The 17,448-nt window shown below is 42.0% G+C and overlaps 1 protein-coding gene across 3 annotated transcripts in view; it reads left to right on the forward strand.

Annotated features, from left to right (window-relative positions):
- The window catches only part of Egfl6 (EGF like domain multiple 6), a 56,205-nt gene that overhangs the window by 14,660 nt on the left and 24,097 nt on the right, over nt 1–17,448 (forward strand). For all 3 annotated transcript variants that reach the window (XM_040744048.1, XM_040744046.1, XM_040744047.1), the window contains exons 2-5: nt 2,603–2,715; nt 8,450–8,542; nt 13,805–13,924; nt 17,187–17,306. In XM_040744048.1, coding sequence (XP_040599982.1) covers nt 2,603–2,715; nt 8,450–8,542; nt 13,805–13,924; nt 17,187–17,306 — 446 coding nt within the window. The remainder of the gene's footprint in view (nt 1–2,602; nt 2,716–8,449; nt 8,543–13,804; nt 13,925–17,186; nt 17,307–17,448) is intronic.

Consider the following 17,448-nt stretch of genomic DNA (forward strand, 5'->3'; position numbering starts at 1 on the left):
GAGCATTGAAAACATCCCATTCTCAAAGCATTTTAATGGTAGCTACCAGCCTAGTCTATACTCTTGTGCATCTGTCTGCCATAGATTATGAACTAAAAATCAAAGGCTGGCTCTTTCTTGTCCTCTGCTTCATCCATATGGCCAAGTAAGAGCTTGGAACACAGAAGAAGCTCAACAAATGTTTCATTTTAAAGTAACAATACTTAATAGAAGACAGGTTTGCCTTGTGGGGGACTTTTGGCAAATGTCACTTAAGTTTTGAAGACAGCATCTTGCTATGCCTTGTTATATGGCCCTAGCCATCTTGGAACTTGCTTTATATATCTTTCTGGCCTACAATTGTCCTGTCTCTCACTCCAGAGGATTATGGGTGTTATTGGATTGCTAGAATTATAGGTGTGTACCACCACACTCAGCTAAGCTGGACATGTTTTTAGATTGTCACAACTTGGGGGATACATGCTATTGACAACTACAGACAGCAACCAAGGATGCTACTAAATATCTTAGATTGTCCAAGACCTCCCCCCTAAAAAACAATCATTCAGCCTACAATATCAGTCATATAGAGGTTGAGAAATCCTGCTCTAAGTAGTTGAATGAACAGCTTATGAATTTCTATTAAAAATGAAAAGGTAGGGGACTGGAGAGATGGCTCAGCAGTTAAGAGAACTGGCTGCTCTTCCAGAGGAATCAGATTCAATTCCCACATGGGAGCTCACAACTGTCTACAACTCCAACAAGTTCTAGGGTATTCAACACCCTCACACAGAAATATATGCAGGCAAAGCACCAATGCACATAAAATAAAAATGGTGAAAAAAGTCCTGCAGAACTTTATTTTCTCTCACATTTTGTGCTCTTGGTGAATGAGATGTCCCAAACTCTAACTTTTTGTTGTTGTTTTGTTTTGTTTTTTTGTTTTTTGAAACAGGGTTGCTCTGCGCAATGGCCCTGGCTGTCCTGGAACTCACTTTGTAGACCAAGCTGACCTCGAACTCACAGAGATCCGCCCACCTCTGCACCCTGAGTACTGGGATTAAAGGTGTGTGCACCACCACCACCACCACCACCCAGCCCAAACTCCACCTTTTTAATCTCTGATAAATGAAGTTTGGAGGAAAGGCAGATCGATCATGGGAGAAATGGATAAGCTTGTTTAACTGTCTGACTTGGACTAAGATGCTACAAACTAGCATAATTATATTCAACCCTGTGCCTGTTAAAATGTACATTGCTTAGCTGTTAAAGAGCTCAACAAATGATTTGACATTGTGTTTCATATGCATGAGGAATATCAAGTGCAGCCCTCCATAAATTGTATGACTTTTCTTTTAGTCTGGTAACAGTCCTGTCCAACCCCAAGACATCAAGCTGGTAAACAGGCAAGGAACTTCCTTTCTTGGTGTGTCACTTAGGACCCTTCCTGGGAGACAGGAACTCACTTTTCAGATCTGAGGTCAGCAAACTACAACCCACAAACCAAAGTAGCCCCATTTTTATACAACATATGAGCCAAAACCAGTTTTAACATTTCCACATGGTTGATGATGGGATAAAAGAATACTGTGTTTAGGGATGTGGATGCTGAAAGAGTGCTCACTAGACACCCAGGAAGCCCAGAGTTTGATCCTCAACAACATAATAAACCAAAATCAGAAATTGTACTGCATGCCTGTAATCTCAGTACCAGGAAGGAGGAAGCAGGAAGACCAAAAGTTCAAGGTAAACCTTGGTTACATGCCAAGTTCAAGGCCAGCCTGGGATACATGAGACACTTTACTGACTTAACCAGCTAGCTTCCCAACCCCAGAAATAAAGTACTATTGGATAACACCCATCTGTTTGCAATTGCCTATGGCTGATTTTGCACATAGGCAGAAACCTATGACCTGCAAAGCCTGAAATATTTACCTCTAGTCCCTTTGAGAAAATGTTTATTGATTGTTGCCCAATAGTTAATGGTGTTTCCAAGAGGCTTATTTGAAGCACAGCAAGTTTAAATCCCCAACACCTGGCTCTGCTTGGGGTCTTGCCTCCACCGTGTGCTGTTGGAGTTCCCTCATCTGTAACCTGAGATGCCTTAGCAGAATAACTCTAAACTGTCTGTATGGTGTAGCGTATGGTGAGTGCAGGTTGTTCAATGACTTCCAGGTGGTCCATGAAGTAACAGTGCAGAGCTCTTGTCTGAGCCAAAGTCACTTAGCCAGTGAGTCACTGACACAAAACCAGAACAGGAAAGTCACTGTACCCATTCAAAACAGATCAGAGAAGTGGCATTCCACTGGTTTCAGAAATGTCCAAAGTTTTGGTCACTTTCATACACTCTACCTTTATAGATTCTGTAATCAATGTCTTTAACCCAAAGCAAAAAAGGAAATGGGCAATATTAGAAGGAAGCTTGTCAGGGGTGGAAGGCAGAGGCTGCAAACTCCCAAACTCAGATTTCCCTCCCCCCCCCCCCCGTAGAATCTAGCACTTCTGTCAGGTCTGAAGAAATCACCCAGGTACTTGACATCTGTCCTATTGCTCCTGTGGCAAGGAAGAGTCTCTGTGGCCCTCTCTGTTTTCTCCATATCAATATGTGGTTTGTTATCCACAGTTCAAGGGATTACAGGTTGCCGGCACTGACACACCAGCCTGGGGTCTGTCGCTATGGAACCAAGATGGCCTGCTGCTATGGCTGGAAAAGGAACAGCAAGGGAGTATGTGAAGGTAATGTTTGTAAAAATTCAAACTGTCCTGTGATTTGGGTCAGTTTTCTGTCTGTGACACCATTACCAATGGATTATCTGGAGTAAGGATGATGGTAACTAACAATACCCAAAGTCCCATCTAGAATGGCTGACACTCTCATACTAGATGGACATTATTTCAGGAGACTCTCTTGTCTGTTATTATCTCTGTTATTGTCTGAGTAAGTAAAACTGGGGCTTGCTTTGGCTTTAATTTGATTCAATCTGTAGAAACTGAGATGGTCAAAACCAGACCAATGAACTCCTTCTAATTGTAGTTTTTCCAACTGATTTCTGATGAAATACACATTTTAATTATTAATTGTAGGTTAACAGCCAAGTAGTCTCTGGCTACAAAGTAGAACAGAGACATTTATACCTTATAGACGTGCCTCCCCATTTTTAAATTTCCTGAGTGCAGTTTCAAATGGCAAGAAATGCATGCATGTTTGCAAAAGTGTTGGGTTTTTTTGTATTATTTTGTGCAGATTACATACTAAGGAAATTTCTGTTTCCTTAGACACTATTTCTCAGATTCTGTTAGGAGCTTACATGAGAAACCTCTGATAATTTCCAGAGGATTTCTGAGAGCTGAGATGAACATAGACTTCTGCCTTGTGTTGATTTTTATGTGGACTTCCATAGTGACCCATACTTACGGTAGAGAACCATCAACACTGAATTTCTCCAAGGCAGTTGGTTACATTGTCTAGGATAGAGTTCACTACCTTGGGGTAGAAATTTGGTCTCAAATGTCTAACCATGAGTTCCTTGTCTGTTAAATGGGGTAGTAATATGCCTGAATGTTCTGTAAGTGCATTTAAATGCTAGCTATTTTAAAAGTAACTACATTATCTCCTCATAGACCTATACATGGCCCAACTCCTTGCATTCTAACTGGTCCCCAAATAGCTAGTTAATAGCTGCTGGCATGGTGGCAGTTTGTAACGTGCGTGCTTCCTGCCAGCCTGGTCCCAGAGCCGCATCAGTCCCAAATGAACCCACAGGAGGCTATATTAATTATGAAGCTGTTGGCCGTTTGCAGTGGTTTCTTAATGGCTAGCTCTGACTTAATTATTAACCCGTAATTATTAATATATATTTCTATAAGAACTTATCTTTCCGAGGATGGCATCCTGACCTGTCCTCTCTTCTCCAGGATCACATGGCAACCACTCTCTTCACTACATTTCCTGGGATTCTCCTAGACTCTTAGTCCCACCTATCTTGCTTCCTATTGACCAACAGTGCTTTATTCATCAACATATACACAGAAGGACTTCCCCCATCAGCAGTCATTATTTTTTAGTAGGGTAGGCTCTGATAAGTTACCTCTGCCCCAAAATTCCCACAACTACCCATGGCTAAGAAAACACACTAATTAAATTCAGTGGGTCTGTCTTAATCACGGTTCTATTTCTGTGAAGAGACACAGTGACCAAGGCAACTTTTATGAAAGAAAGCGCTTAATTGGGTCTGGCTTACGGTTTCAAAGGTTTAGTCCATTATCATAATGGTAGGCTATGGTACCAGAGAAGGAGCTGAGTGTTCTATATCTGGATCCAAAGGCAGTAGAAAGAGAGACACTGGGCTGGGTTTGGGCTTTTGAAACCTCACAGTTCACCCCTAATGACACACTTACTCCAACAAGGCCACACCTACCCCAGCAAGGCCACACCTACTAGTCCTTCTCAAGTAGTGCCACTCCCTAATGGGCAAACATTCAAATATATGAGCCTGTGGGGGCCATGCTTATTCAAATCACCACAGGGTCTAGAAAGGCAAAAGATGTGGAAGTACGAGAAGGACTTGTTGGGGAGAAGAAGGAGTTCAGAGGGAGTTAGAGGGGGACAAGAGGAGGTATAATGGGAGCTGACTATGATCAAAATACATTGTATACATGTATAAAATTGACAAAGAATACATACAAGATTTTAAAATACCTAGATTGACTCTAGAGGAGGGCAGAACTTGATAATATCTGAAATCTATGAAACAGAAGAAGACATGGATACAGTCTCTACACATTCCCTGTAATTCAAAACTTTCAGCCATCAGGGCTTCTTCATAATGGGATGACCAGAATGTTGACATGCAGAGGAAAAAATGAAGATCATAATTGTCGATCCAGTTAAGGAAGTTAAAGCATCCCTCTGGGACCTGTGTCAATTAAAAGGGCAACTAGATGTAGCTCAGTTGGTAGAATGCTTGCTTAGCACAGAGCAGGCCTCACCCTGATTAAATGTTTTCTAATCAAAGTTATCATTCACTAGACTGATGTGGATGAACTTGGAGAAGGTAGTGAAGCTAACCAACGCTCTGTTTACTCCTCTGGAACATGGAAGGGCAATACCTCTCAGAAGGTGCAGAGTGGAAACACTAAAGCATGTAGTTACAGCTTGTCACACAGAAAAACAATGCAATGGCTTTTGTCACATTTCCATCCTTCAAAACACCAGGCAATGGGAGCATTAAACACAGCTTTGTTCTTTACCTAGAAACAGCATAAAAGAGGTAAAAGTCACCTGAGACATGTGACTTATAATTTTTTACACTCTCATGAACCTCAGCACTTACTGCCATAAAACTCGGTCAGACCCAGCATACCACTGGTGAGCAAATGAGAGTGAAATTCGACTTTTTGCAAGGGTTATTCTTCAACTGGATCAGAGAAGTCTGGCCACAATATGCACAACCAATCACAACCTCAGAGATTTCTTGAACTATATATCATACGCACAAAGGAATATGAAACAAAAGGTTAAAAGATACAGTGGGAGAGTTTAAGAAAAATGTTCAGTATGCAGATGCTGGAAGCTAAAGATGGCTAGCAACTCTGTTTCCTGTGCTGAATGTTTGGGTTTTAATGTGCAGTGGATGACTTCTAGATCTAGAAGTATATAACACATTTTATTGAATATTTTTCATAGTTTCATGTAGCCCAGGCTGGCCTCAAACTCTATCCCTAGCTGAAGATGATCATGAACTCCTGACCCTTCTGCTTGAGTGCTAGGATTATAGCCACTCACTACCATGCCTAGTTTATGTAGTTCTGGGAACCAAACTCAAGGCTTTCTGCGTTCTAGGCAATCACTCTGCTAACAGCTACATTCCTAGACCTTGCACGTTCCTTCTTGTTTGGTAAGGTCATATGTTCCTAGAAGCACGAAATAACAAGGATAGTTATTCCCCTCTTCCTATGTTCCTTATTCCTAAACCAGAGGTCAGCCTGTGCAGTAAGAAAAACACATGTCAACCTGCCCCAACAAGCAATACCAGACTCTTGCTGGGAGGCCCCAGTCCATACACTCCTTCTCTTCCATCTACTGTCCATTCTTTGTTTCTCTCAATGACCTGCACCCATGCACGCTGGAGCCCGCCCACCCCCAGCCTTTGGCCTCTGCCTCTGTCTAAATGTTCTCTTAGTGGTGGAGTCTGATCGAGTCTGTATCATTAACCTCAAAACATATGTCACACGGAATGAAGTGCTGGCCAAAGACAAATTCCAGATGAAAAACTGCAGATCAGGGAGTCTGGGGAGAGAACGAAGCATGAGAGTTTGACTTTGTGCATCCTTTGCTGGATGGGCTTTTCTGGTCACAGATCCAAAGTCACTGTAAATTGAAAACATCTTTCTGAAGTGTGGACCTTAAAGCAAGGATATTATTCACCATTTCTCCTGTGTGCTGTCTGGCATTCATTCTGGGCTTTCCTGTCTGGATCACATTGGAAATCAGTTTCCAGGGAGCAATCACAGGACTCTGGGTCTTAAAAAAACAACAAAAGATTTATTTTTCTAACATCTGAACTTAAAGCTGCATCACAAAGTACATGTTCATAACAAAGGAGACACTGAAAATTAAATTCCATCTCTTTAGTCTCTAGAAGTGGAAAAAATTTGCTGGGGAAGTTTTTTTCGTCTCCTTGCCTTCTTAGTTAGGACTTGTTCAGAACCAAAATGTTTCCCTGTTACAATTTCTATGTCTGTTGTTTTATTTACTTTTGGAAAAAAATATGTGTTCTGGGTATGGTGGCACACATCTCTAATCCCAGCACTAGAGAAGGAGAATTAAGAGGATCATGAGTTCAAGGCCAGCCTAGGTTACATAATGAGACCCTGTCTCAAAACGAAAACAAAAACAAAAACAAGGGCTAGGAATATAGCTCAGTGGTAGAGCATTTGACTAACATGCTCAAGGCTCTGGGTTCCACCCCAGCACTGCAATTTATTTGCATATATAGGATATATTTGTGTGTGGCATATTTGCATGTGATGCATCTATTTTCTCATATTTAGCATAGTCACAATGACATAAAATGCTACAAGAGAAAAATGAATTTCCCAAAGACACTGAGGATACAGTAATGGACAGAAATTCTCACACTCATCTTTCTTACCTCCTTCCCATGTGCCTGATTCAAATCTGCCATCATTTTCATCATTTTTTCCTTGCTCCCAATTCAGTTACAAAATTCTGGATCTCTTGTTTTAACCTACCATTTTGTTCACTGAAGAAAGATTTATCGAATGCCTACTTCATGCCATGTATCAGGCAGGATACAAACGTTGGTAACAGAAAAACGAACCCTGCCTTTGTTAGCTCTTCTATGACCGCCATCATCACCATGCTTGGAGTGCCCATCAGAATGAGCTGTTCAAATTTAATGATGACAAACAACACTAAAAAGATCTTGATCATTCCAAAGGGAAAAAATTAAGTAGTACTGGGGCCGTAGGTCAATCAGTAAAATGCTTATCACAAAATACATGAGGAGCTAAGTTCGATCCACAGAACCCATGCTAATAAATAAATAAGCCAAGTATAGTTGTACATGTTTGCAGTCCTGAAACTGTAGAGGCAGAGTCAGGTGTATTCCTGAGACTCACTGGTCAGCCAGTCTAACTTAGTCTGTGATACTTAAGGCCAGTGAGATACTCTGTCTCAGGAAACAAGATTTGGGTGGCACTAAGATGACTCACTAGGTAAAGGCCCTCGCCACCAAGTCTGACAACCTGAGTTTGAACCCCAGGACCCACATGGTAGAAGAAAAGAACCAACTACTGCAAGTTGTCCTCTGACTCCCCCCTCTGCCCTCCCTGACCACACATGTCATGGCACATGCATTCACCACCCCCCAAATACAAATAAATACATGTTTTGTAAAACAAGTAGATGCCAACTGAAAAATGGCACCAAAGGTTGTCCTTTGGCTTTCACATTAAAGTACATATATGTATATTCACATACACACATATGTATACACACACACACACACACATAAAGAAAAAAATCGAGAAATAAAGGATGGGACAAGACAGTGACAGAAAGAAATGAAGGAAACTTCCATTTCCATTTTTGGAACTTACCCAAGTTACTTTGATGTGGCTTTCTCTTAAATGCTCTTCTTTCCTTATTAGTATTTTGGGTTGGCATGCACAAGTGGTTGGCTGTGTGGTCTTGGGAGCTTTGTAGCACTGGAGACATGGCCACATTAAGCAAATGAGTACAATGTATTGTTGTTCGTAGCATGGTGGGTGTGAGGACTGGTTTTGTTCAAAAGGCTATCTCTGCCCAGTGTTGGAAAGGTCAAAGCAGAGTCGAGAGGAGACAGATTGTCAGTCCATTCCCAAAGAGTTCTCTATTGTGTAGAAAGCAACCTACCTGGGCATATTATCACTGTGTCAACTATATCAGGATCTCTTCCTTTTACAGCTACGTGTGAGCCCAGATGCAAATTTGGTGAGTGTGTGGGACCAAATAAATGTAGATGCTTTCCAGGGTACACCGGGAAGACCTGCAGTCAAGGTCAGTATACCACCAGGATCCTGAGACAAACTCTATTACAATGGGGTCAGGGAAGAAAAGATAGCACCAAGGATTTCTTACAGGATGGTAGTCAAATCTTGAATGTAACATGGTTTCAAGATAAGAGTTTTCAGCAAATCTCTCCTTGATTAAGTGAGAAACTTCTGATACTTTTCCAAAATTATGCAATAAAGGCTTTGATTAAAATAACTCTTGTTTTTTATGAAGTAGGTTTTTATGTTTTGTTTTGTTTTGAGACAGGATTTCTCTGTATTGTTTTGGAGGCTGTCCTGGAACTCACTCTGTAGACCAGGCTGGCCTCGAACTCACAGAAATCCCTCTGCCTCTGTCTCCCAAGTGCTGGGATTAAAGGCATGTTGTCTCCAATCCCCTGCCACTGCAAACAATGCTAAATCAAACATTCTACTCATACCCACTCATGGTCATTCAGTCTTGAGTGGACTGGTTTTTGTGAGATAAATATTGAAAAGTGGAATTGTTGAATAGTGTGCATATTTTTACCCCAACATAAGCATTTCTGAGAGATTTTGTTTTTGTTTTTGAGACCGCTGTACTAGATGTCATTCTGTAAAACAGGCTGGCCTTGAACTCACAGAGACCTGCCTGCTTCTGCCCCCTGGGTGCTGGGATTAAAGGTATATGACACCACACTGGTCTGTTTTGCTTTGAAACAGTGCACATAGCCTAAGCTTGCTAAGTAGCCCAAGATGGACGCTGAACTTATGATCCTACTGCCACCACCTCCCAGGTGTTTGGATTATATGTGTGGGCTACCACACCCAGTGTATATAGAGCTAAAGATGGAATCCAAGAATTTGTACATGCTAGACAAACACTTCACCAACTGAACTACACCTGCAGCCCAGCAACATATGTATTTCAAAAGATAATTTACAATGTTTGTCTTAGGCTATTTATCTAATGACAATTAAAGATTTATTTAATATCTAGAACACTGGCCAGGTATGGTGTTACATGACCATAATCCCAGCACATAGCATTATAGGGGCAGGAAGTTCAGAAGTTTAAGTCAAGCCTCATTATATGCTCATGAACATCCTGGACTATCTGAGACCCTGTCTCAAATGAATAAGAAAAGTCTAGAAAAAACTCTGTCCTCCAAAGAAAGTTGTCAGATAATATATAATGTCCATTTGCATCTACCTTTCAGTTAAGGGATAACAGTATATGTTTATATAGTAATATTGTATGGTATACATGCTAAAAGCATACTAGATTCTTAGATAAAATTAAAACTTAACTGAGAATCCTGTATTTTTAGTTGCCAAAAAGAAGGAATCATACCCAAGGGACATCTGGCAGTTTTAACAGACATTTGGAGGAGGTACTGCTGGCATCTACTGGTTAAACATCTGTCTTAGTTAGGGTTTCTATTGCTGTGAAGATACACCATGACAATTGCAACTCTTATAAAGGAAAACGTGTAATTCGGGCTGGCTTACTGTTTCAGAGGTTTAGTTCAATTATTATCACGATGGGAAGCATGGTGGATGTAAACAGACATGGTGCTAGAGAATTAGCTGAGAGTTCTTCATCTGGATCTGCAGGCAGCAAGAAGAGTGGGTGCCAATGGATCTGACTTGAGCATTTGAAATCCCAAAGACCCCTCCCAGTGATATATTTCCTCCAACAAGGCCACACCTACCCCAACAAGGACCCACCTCCTAATAGTGCCACTCCCTAATGACCAATAATTCAAATATGCAAGTCTATGGGGTCATTCTTATTCAAACCATCACAACACCCTACAGTGACCAGAAGTACCCTGTACCAACAAAAATAGCTTGGTCCAAATGGCAATAATTGTTGATGCTGAGAGGCTGTAGAAATTATACTAAACAAAAACCACCCCTGAATGCTGGAGCTGGAGTTCAGTTGGTAGAGTATTTTCCTAGCATGCACAATACCCTGGGTTTGATCCCCAATATATAATAAACAGGGTGTGATGGCAAATTCCTGCAATCCTAGTACTTGGACAGTAAAAGCAGGAGGGTTAAAGATTCATCCTTGCCTACATGGCAGGTTCCTTGGATACAAGAGGTCCTGTCTCAAAATTAACAAACACACAAACAAAAGCACTTTGATGAGGAAAAAGGGACTCCTTGGTCTTGACTGTAGACTAGAAGTTTCAACTAGAATAGTTTTGCCATTCTGGGGACATCTGTCAATTTCTGGACACAGTTGTCACAGCTAGGGAAGGTGCTGCTACTGGTATCTGCTGAACAAATTCCACCCCTTTTCCTAAACACCCCACAATACATACCAGCCCCAACATAAAGGAATTATATGGACTCAAATGTCAAGAGAAGTTCAGCAACCCTTGCAGAAAGAAAGCCACAAGAAAGTGCCCCTAGCCCTGAGATAAGGTTGAGCACAACCAGCAAATCACATTTAATCACTCTCATGAGAACCTTCCAGAGGGACATAGAGATGACTCAGCAATTAAGGGTTCAGATCTAAGCACCCACACACAAAAAGATCTGGGCATGATGATAAAGAACTGTAATCTGGGACTCACTGGCCAGCCAGTCTAGCCTAATAGCTGAGCTCTCTCTTCTTGTCTCCAAAACCCTGGGCCTCCTCATTCATACTCATGAACCCAAACCCACACAAACATGCACACACGGCAAATGCTGAGAATCACAGTCTCATTAGTGAGATCTCTTATTAGATCTCTCATACCAGGAGCTTGGTTTTCTGTAGATCCTTTCTGGAACCCTTTGGACTAGAAGACCTATTTCTCATGCTGTTTCTAGGGTTCCAGTTAAATATTAACTCTGAGAGAGTGGACCAGTTGGCTCAAGTTTTGAGGTTGCCTCTCTTCCCTCTACAGCCCCCCTATCACATGGCAGCCTGATCAAAGACCAATCATGGAAACAGGCCTCGGGCCTCAACTAATGTGTTTCCCAAAAAATTCTCTTTCTAAGACATGAATGAGTCACCACCCGCAGGCTTAAAGCCAAGAGACACAATACACTGGGTTTTCCATTATGTCCAGTCCACATGTTTCGATTACACTCTTAAAAGAGGATAGTGTAGCCGGGCACACGCCTTTAATCTCAGCACTCGGGAGGTAGAGGCAGGAGGATCTCTGTGAGTTCGAGGCCAGCCTGGTCTACAGAGCGAGTTCCAGGACAACCTCCAAAACAATACAGAGGAACCCTGTCTCGAAAAAACAAAACAAAAAAATGAGGGTAGTGTTGGGGGCCAATGAGATCACACACACACACACACACACACACACACACACACACTTCTGCAAAATACAGAAAACTAATAAAAGCTTTAAAAGAGACAATAAGGTGGTTGGAGTATGTAAAAGAGATAGAGGAGGGATCAAGGAGACAAGCAATGGGGAAGGAAGCTTTGGGTATTAGAAAACCTGCAGGAAGAGCTATTGTTTTACTCTTCAAGGGCGCGTTCTGCTTGCTGCCATCAGAACTGTCTTCTTTTCTGGGGAGTTATGCTATGAGTCCTCCAAAGACAAGGCAGATCCTTTTGTCACAATATCATTTAACATTTTTTTCTCCTGTACTGTTTTTCCTTTTTGAGACAGGATCTCATGTATCCCAGTCTAAGGATGACCTGGAACTCCTGATTCCCCTGTATCTGCCTCCCGAGTGCTGAGATTACAGACATGCAAGACCATGTCTGGATTCTGTGGCACTAGGTATTGAACTCAGGGCTTTGTGCATGCTAGGTGAGCACAATTCTAATGGAGCTACACCCCTAGCCCACCTCCTTTATCATTTTCTTACTTTAAAAGAAATGTTACTTATTCTTAATGTTTAACTTTTTTACCAAAATATACCTTTGAACATACCAATTAACCACAACCATGGCTAGCATTGAGAGCTGTTCACCCCAGGTTTTGTTGTTAATCTGTACACATAGCTTTGTAAACACACTGAGTATACCTTCATGTGCAATTAAATATGCTGCAACCTCACTACCAACTGCCTGTCAGGGTTCTTTCTAGAATATTATGAGCTAAGACAATGGGTGTAGGTCTGGAGCCACCCAAAATCACAACAATGCTGTCATGAGCTGTTTAGGACCTAGTAAAGGCAAAAGTGCTCACACGTTATGTTTCTAACTCTTTATTTCAGTAGCATCATATAGCAGTGTGCATATATTAGAAATGTATTACTTGAGCCAGTGAGATGGCTCAGCAGGTAAGAGCACTTGCTGTACAAGCCTGGTAACCTGAGTTTGATCTCTCAGACACACATCAGAAGGAGAAAACTGACACTCACTAGTCGTTCTCTGACTTCCACACATACACCATGGCATCCATGTGCCCACACTCTTACATACATATCACACAAACATACACACACATACACACATGGGCGCACATACACTAATAATAATAATAAATGAAATGTTTTCATAAAATGTACAACTTGATAAATTGTCACAATGTGTTTCTAATTGGAACTCAGATTTAAAAAAACAAGCAAACAAACACAAACCAAAACCAGAAGTTAAACTGTTCCTGCCTCCCACCCATCTGAGCATTTCTTCCGTCAACAAGAAAAGCACAGCCATGGATGGTGGATGGCTTATGCCTGTGACCCTTAGCACTGGAAAGGATGAACCATGAGGGCTGCCTCTAGGTCCACACTAGCCTGGGCTACAATGTGAGGATGGACACACAGATAAGATGAATGGATGGACAGACAGACAGACAGGAGAGATAGTCATATCTCGACTTCACTTCATCATGGGTGTACCCAGTTATATTCTACTCAATATCTGTTTGTGATATACATCTTTTGTTGCATATACTTGTAGTTTCCTCTATTTAACTGCTGTACAGCATACTCATCATATACCTATACTGCTGAGGTGCATTTGAATCTCTTCAACTAATATATATGCTATTATGGTCTTTTTAGTGTATGATTGTGTGTGTGGTGTGAAAGGACAATTTACATTTCTATTAGGAATATACCCGACTGAAATCGCTAGCTCATAGGTAGGTCTATTTCTAACTTTAGTTTTCCAAACTGCCTGTAGTGATTTCCATTCTCTTCAATGGTGAATTGTCCTATTTGCTCCACATCCTCACCAATCTTTCCAAGTGGAAAGACTTTGACAGTTTGAAAGGACTTAAGTGGTGAGCCCTTGTCATTCTGAAAATTGGCACCTAGTCTACCCTGCATGGATGTTTTGTGACTCTGCTAACTTATCTCCCTGTTCTGACTGACTCTGCAGATGTGAATGAGTGTGGAGCCAAGCCTCGGCCATGCCAGCACAGGTGTGTGAATACACACGGCAGCTACAAATGCTTTTGCCTCAGTGGCCACATGCTTCTGCCAGATGCCACATGTTCACGTAAGTTTCAACAGCCACTCAATGCTAACGGCTTGTCTTTTCATATTAAGTGCATAGGGAAGGACTTACTTGGGCAACTTTTAAAAACATATCTAGGCTTATCCTGCTGAGGTGATGCACACGTTAAACCCCAGCATTCAAGAGGCAGAGGCAAGCAGATCTCTGTGTTTGAGGCCAGTCTCATCTACACAGTGAGTTCCAGGTAAGGCAGGACCTATGTAGTGAAACATTTCTCAAAAAATATATGTGTGTGTGTGTGTGTGTGTGTGTGTGTGTGTGTAGGTTTGAGGATATGGCTCGGTTGGAAGAATGCTTCCCTTGTATGTACAAATCCCTGGGTCTGATGCCCAGCACCACATAAACATGTCATGGTAGTACATGCCTATAATCCCAGCATTCATGTCGAGGCAGGAGGGTAAGAAGTCAAACTGAGTTATAAATCAAGTTTGAAGTCAACATGGGGATATATGAGATTCTGTCTTAAAAAATAAAGATCTTTAACGTCATCCATAGACTAGACCATCTTTGGGCACTTACTTTTTAAAATTATGGTAAAATGTGCATAACATAAAATTCACCGTTTTAACCATTCAAAAGTGGACAAATCCGTGACCTGCTACCTTCACAATATTTAGCAACCATGACCACAATTAATTCCCAGAACAAGTTCATCACCTCAAAAGAAAGCCCAACCATTGAGCGTGCAAGGTGACTCAGTGAATGAGTACATGCCATGCAAGTCTGATGACACCTGAGTTTGATGCCTGAAACCCACAAAAAGCCTGACTCCCACTTCAAGATGGGAGGTGGAAACAGAATAATTGGCAGGAAGTTCATGGTGCAGACAGTATAGCAACAGAAGTAACATGAGAGACCATGTCTCAACAAGGCAGAAGGCAAGAATCGAATTCTGAAAGTTGTCCTCTGACCTCTGTATATGTACGGAAGCACTCGTGTAACCATCCACTCAGCAAGCTCGCAAGTGCACACACACACATAGGTGCATAGGCACACACACACATATACACATGTACATACACACATACATATACATGTACACACATGTATGCGCACTTATACAGGTACACACATACTATTTTAACAAATAAAATTTAAAGCATGCTAAAAGGGAAAAAACCCTAACCATTAGCAGCCACTCCCTGTTGCACTCAGCAACTATAAATCTGCCGTCTGTCTCTATGGATGTGTTTCTTCTAGACACTTTATAAATGCAAAAAGACTCATGGGGCTGGGGGGAATCAGTTATATATCTCTGTCTTTATGTGTGGAGATGAGTTGAATTCCATCATGAGACTAAACATGGTGAGCAAGGGCAGGTGATAAATTTCCACAGCATCCCAGGCCATCAATTCTTGCCACCAGCTACCTTTCCCATGCCCCTTGCCCCACTCCCAGAGATTAGAGCGTCTCATTGGAAATGCATTCTGACTCCCATCCCTGAAAGAAAAGCTCTTCTGTGATAATGAAACCGGTGTCCTGTGGGAGGATGGGAGTCTCCAGCCATTCATTTCTTGGGAGGAGAGGCTTTTTAAGTTTCACATTGCAGCTGAAAGGCAAACCCACCTTCTCTGTCTGCCTTCCCTCTGCTCCTGCCATCTCATTTTCTTCTGCCCTGTGGCCTTCAGGAAACACATGCCAGCTGCCTTCAGCCAGCTTCCCAAGGTTGCAGTCAAGCAGAATCCCAGCCCATCCCAGGATTTCCAAGGGCATCAGTTTCTAGTCTTGCCTAGTGGCCCCTGCTTCCTTGTTGCCCTGGCCCTTCACCACCATTTACTCAGATCCTCCCTTAGCAAACACCCTAAGAGATAACACAGACATTTGCAGTGTCTTTTTCAAATAGCCTTATTCCTATAAATTAAACAGAAACCCACACATAACAATCTGATAGCTTAATGAATTCATGTACAGCACCCTTGTGACTTCCACCAACTAGAACTTGGCCAGAACTCCCTTCCCATATGCCTCCGCAAAGAGGACCATTATCTAGGCTTTTACCACAATCACTCCGAACTTTTTTAAAAGATCGATGCTAATGGATGATTCTGAAACATTCCAGAAGAGCTCATTCGGTGCCAAAGGAGCTATCTCTCCCCAAATGGAAAGATAGTTATGTTAATTTTGATGACTCAGTTTCAAAGAAGATAGCTAAAAGAAAAAAGAAGTAAGTAATAGGTCTCCATCCCTACACCCGCCTTCTTTCCCTCTAGGGATTATCTGTGCCTCTCCATTTAGAGCTTAAAGTACAGTCCTTGGCCTCTTTCCTGGTGCTGATTTTATGCCTCCATTTCACTGGCTTAGGTCCCTCTAGGTGTCTAGCATTTTATGGAGATGGGTTGAATGGAGTATATTTGCCAAAATCATGGTTGTGGTCACCGGTCTGGGGTATAAGAGATTTTGAGGAGACTAGAAGATGGCTCAGAAGGTAAAAGCCAGCATGCGGACCTGAGTTCAAACCCCCAGAACCTTTGTAAAAAACAAAATACACAGCACAAGGGTCTGTAATCTCAACAGTGCTGTAGGAAGATGTGAGGCAGGGACAGAAAAATCCCTGGAGATTTCCAGGCCAGCTAGCCTGGAGTACACAGCAGAAAAACAACAGAAGCCCTATCTCAATCAACATCATTAAAAGGTGTGGCCTAACACCCACTGTTGTCCTGGCCTCCACATATATATTGTGGCACACACAAACCTGTGCTCACACATGTAAACATGCACACACACATACATATATGCATACATACGTGAATATATGTATGTGTGTGTTATGTATGTATAATACTTTTGCATGTTCACACACCTATGATGGGTATTTTTTACCCCCCACCCCCATGCATTTAGAATTCATACATACTGAACTTCTGCTAAGTAAGTACATTTTTGTGAAATAAGTTATGCTAAGCAAAAAGTGACAAAACTCCAACTAAACTATGTCATTTGTTAAACATGCAGAAGACAAGCAGTTTTGGAGAGTCTTAATAAAGACTTTTAGTCTCCACTGTCCTCAGAGTGATCTTCTTCTCATATCTGTGGCCTCACATGTTCATATGGCTGCTTCAGCTCCAGGTGTCATGTCCACATGACAAGTAGGCAAAACCAAGGGGATAGTGGTGATACACCTGCTCAGGTTCCTTGTGGGTTTCCTTTTGGGACTCAGACCATGAAGCCTGTCCTAAGACATAATACATTTCACATCTCAGAACTGAGAGAGACTTTCTTAGTTAATCTTTGTCTACTTTTGCAGACTCTAGGACGTGTGCCAGGACAAACTGCCAGTACAGCTGCGAAGAAACAGAGGAAGGGCCACGGTGTGTGTGTCCATCCTCTGGCCTCCGCCTGGGCCCAAATGGAAGAGTGTGCCTAGGTAAAACAGAAAACATAATCTCCATTCCTCTCCACTTCGCTCCCATTTCCTCTCCATTCCCCTCCATTCCCCCTCCACTGAACTCTGTTTTCATTCTTCACAAGGCGTGTGCTGAATAGATATGGTGAATTCTTCAAAGTAC

Source organism: Mesocricetus auratus, unplaced genomic scaffold (assembly GCF_017639785.1).
Source record: "Mesocricetus auratus isolate SY011 unplaced genomic scaffold, BCM_Maur_2.0 Super-Scaffold_100003, whole genome shotgun sequence".
NCBI lineage: Eukaryota > Metazoa > Chordata > Mammalia > Rodentia > Cricetidae > Mesocricetus > Mesocricetus auratus.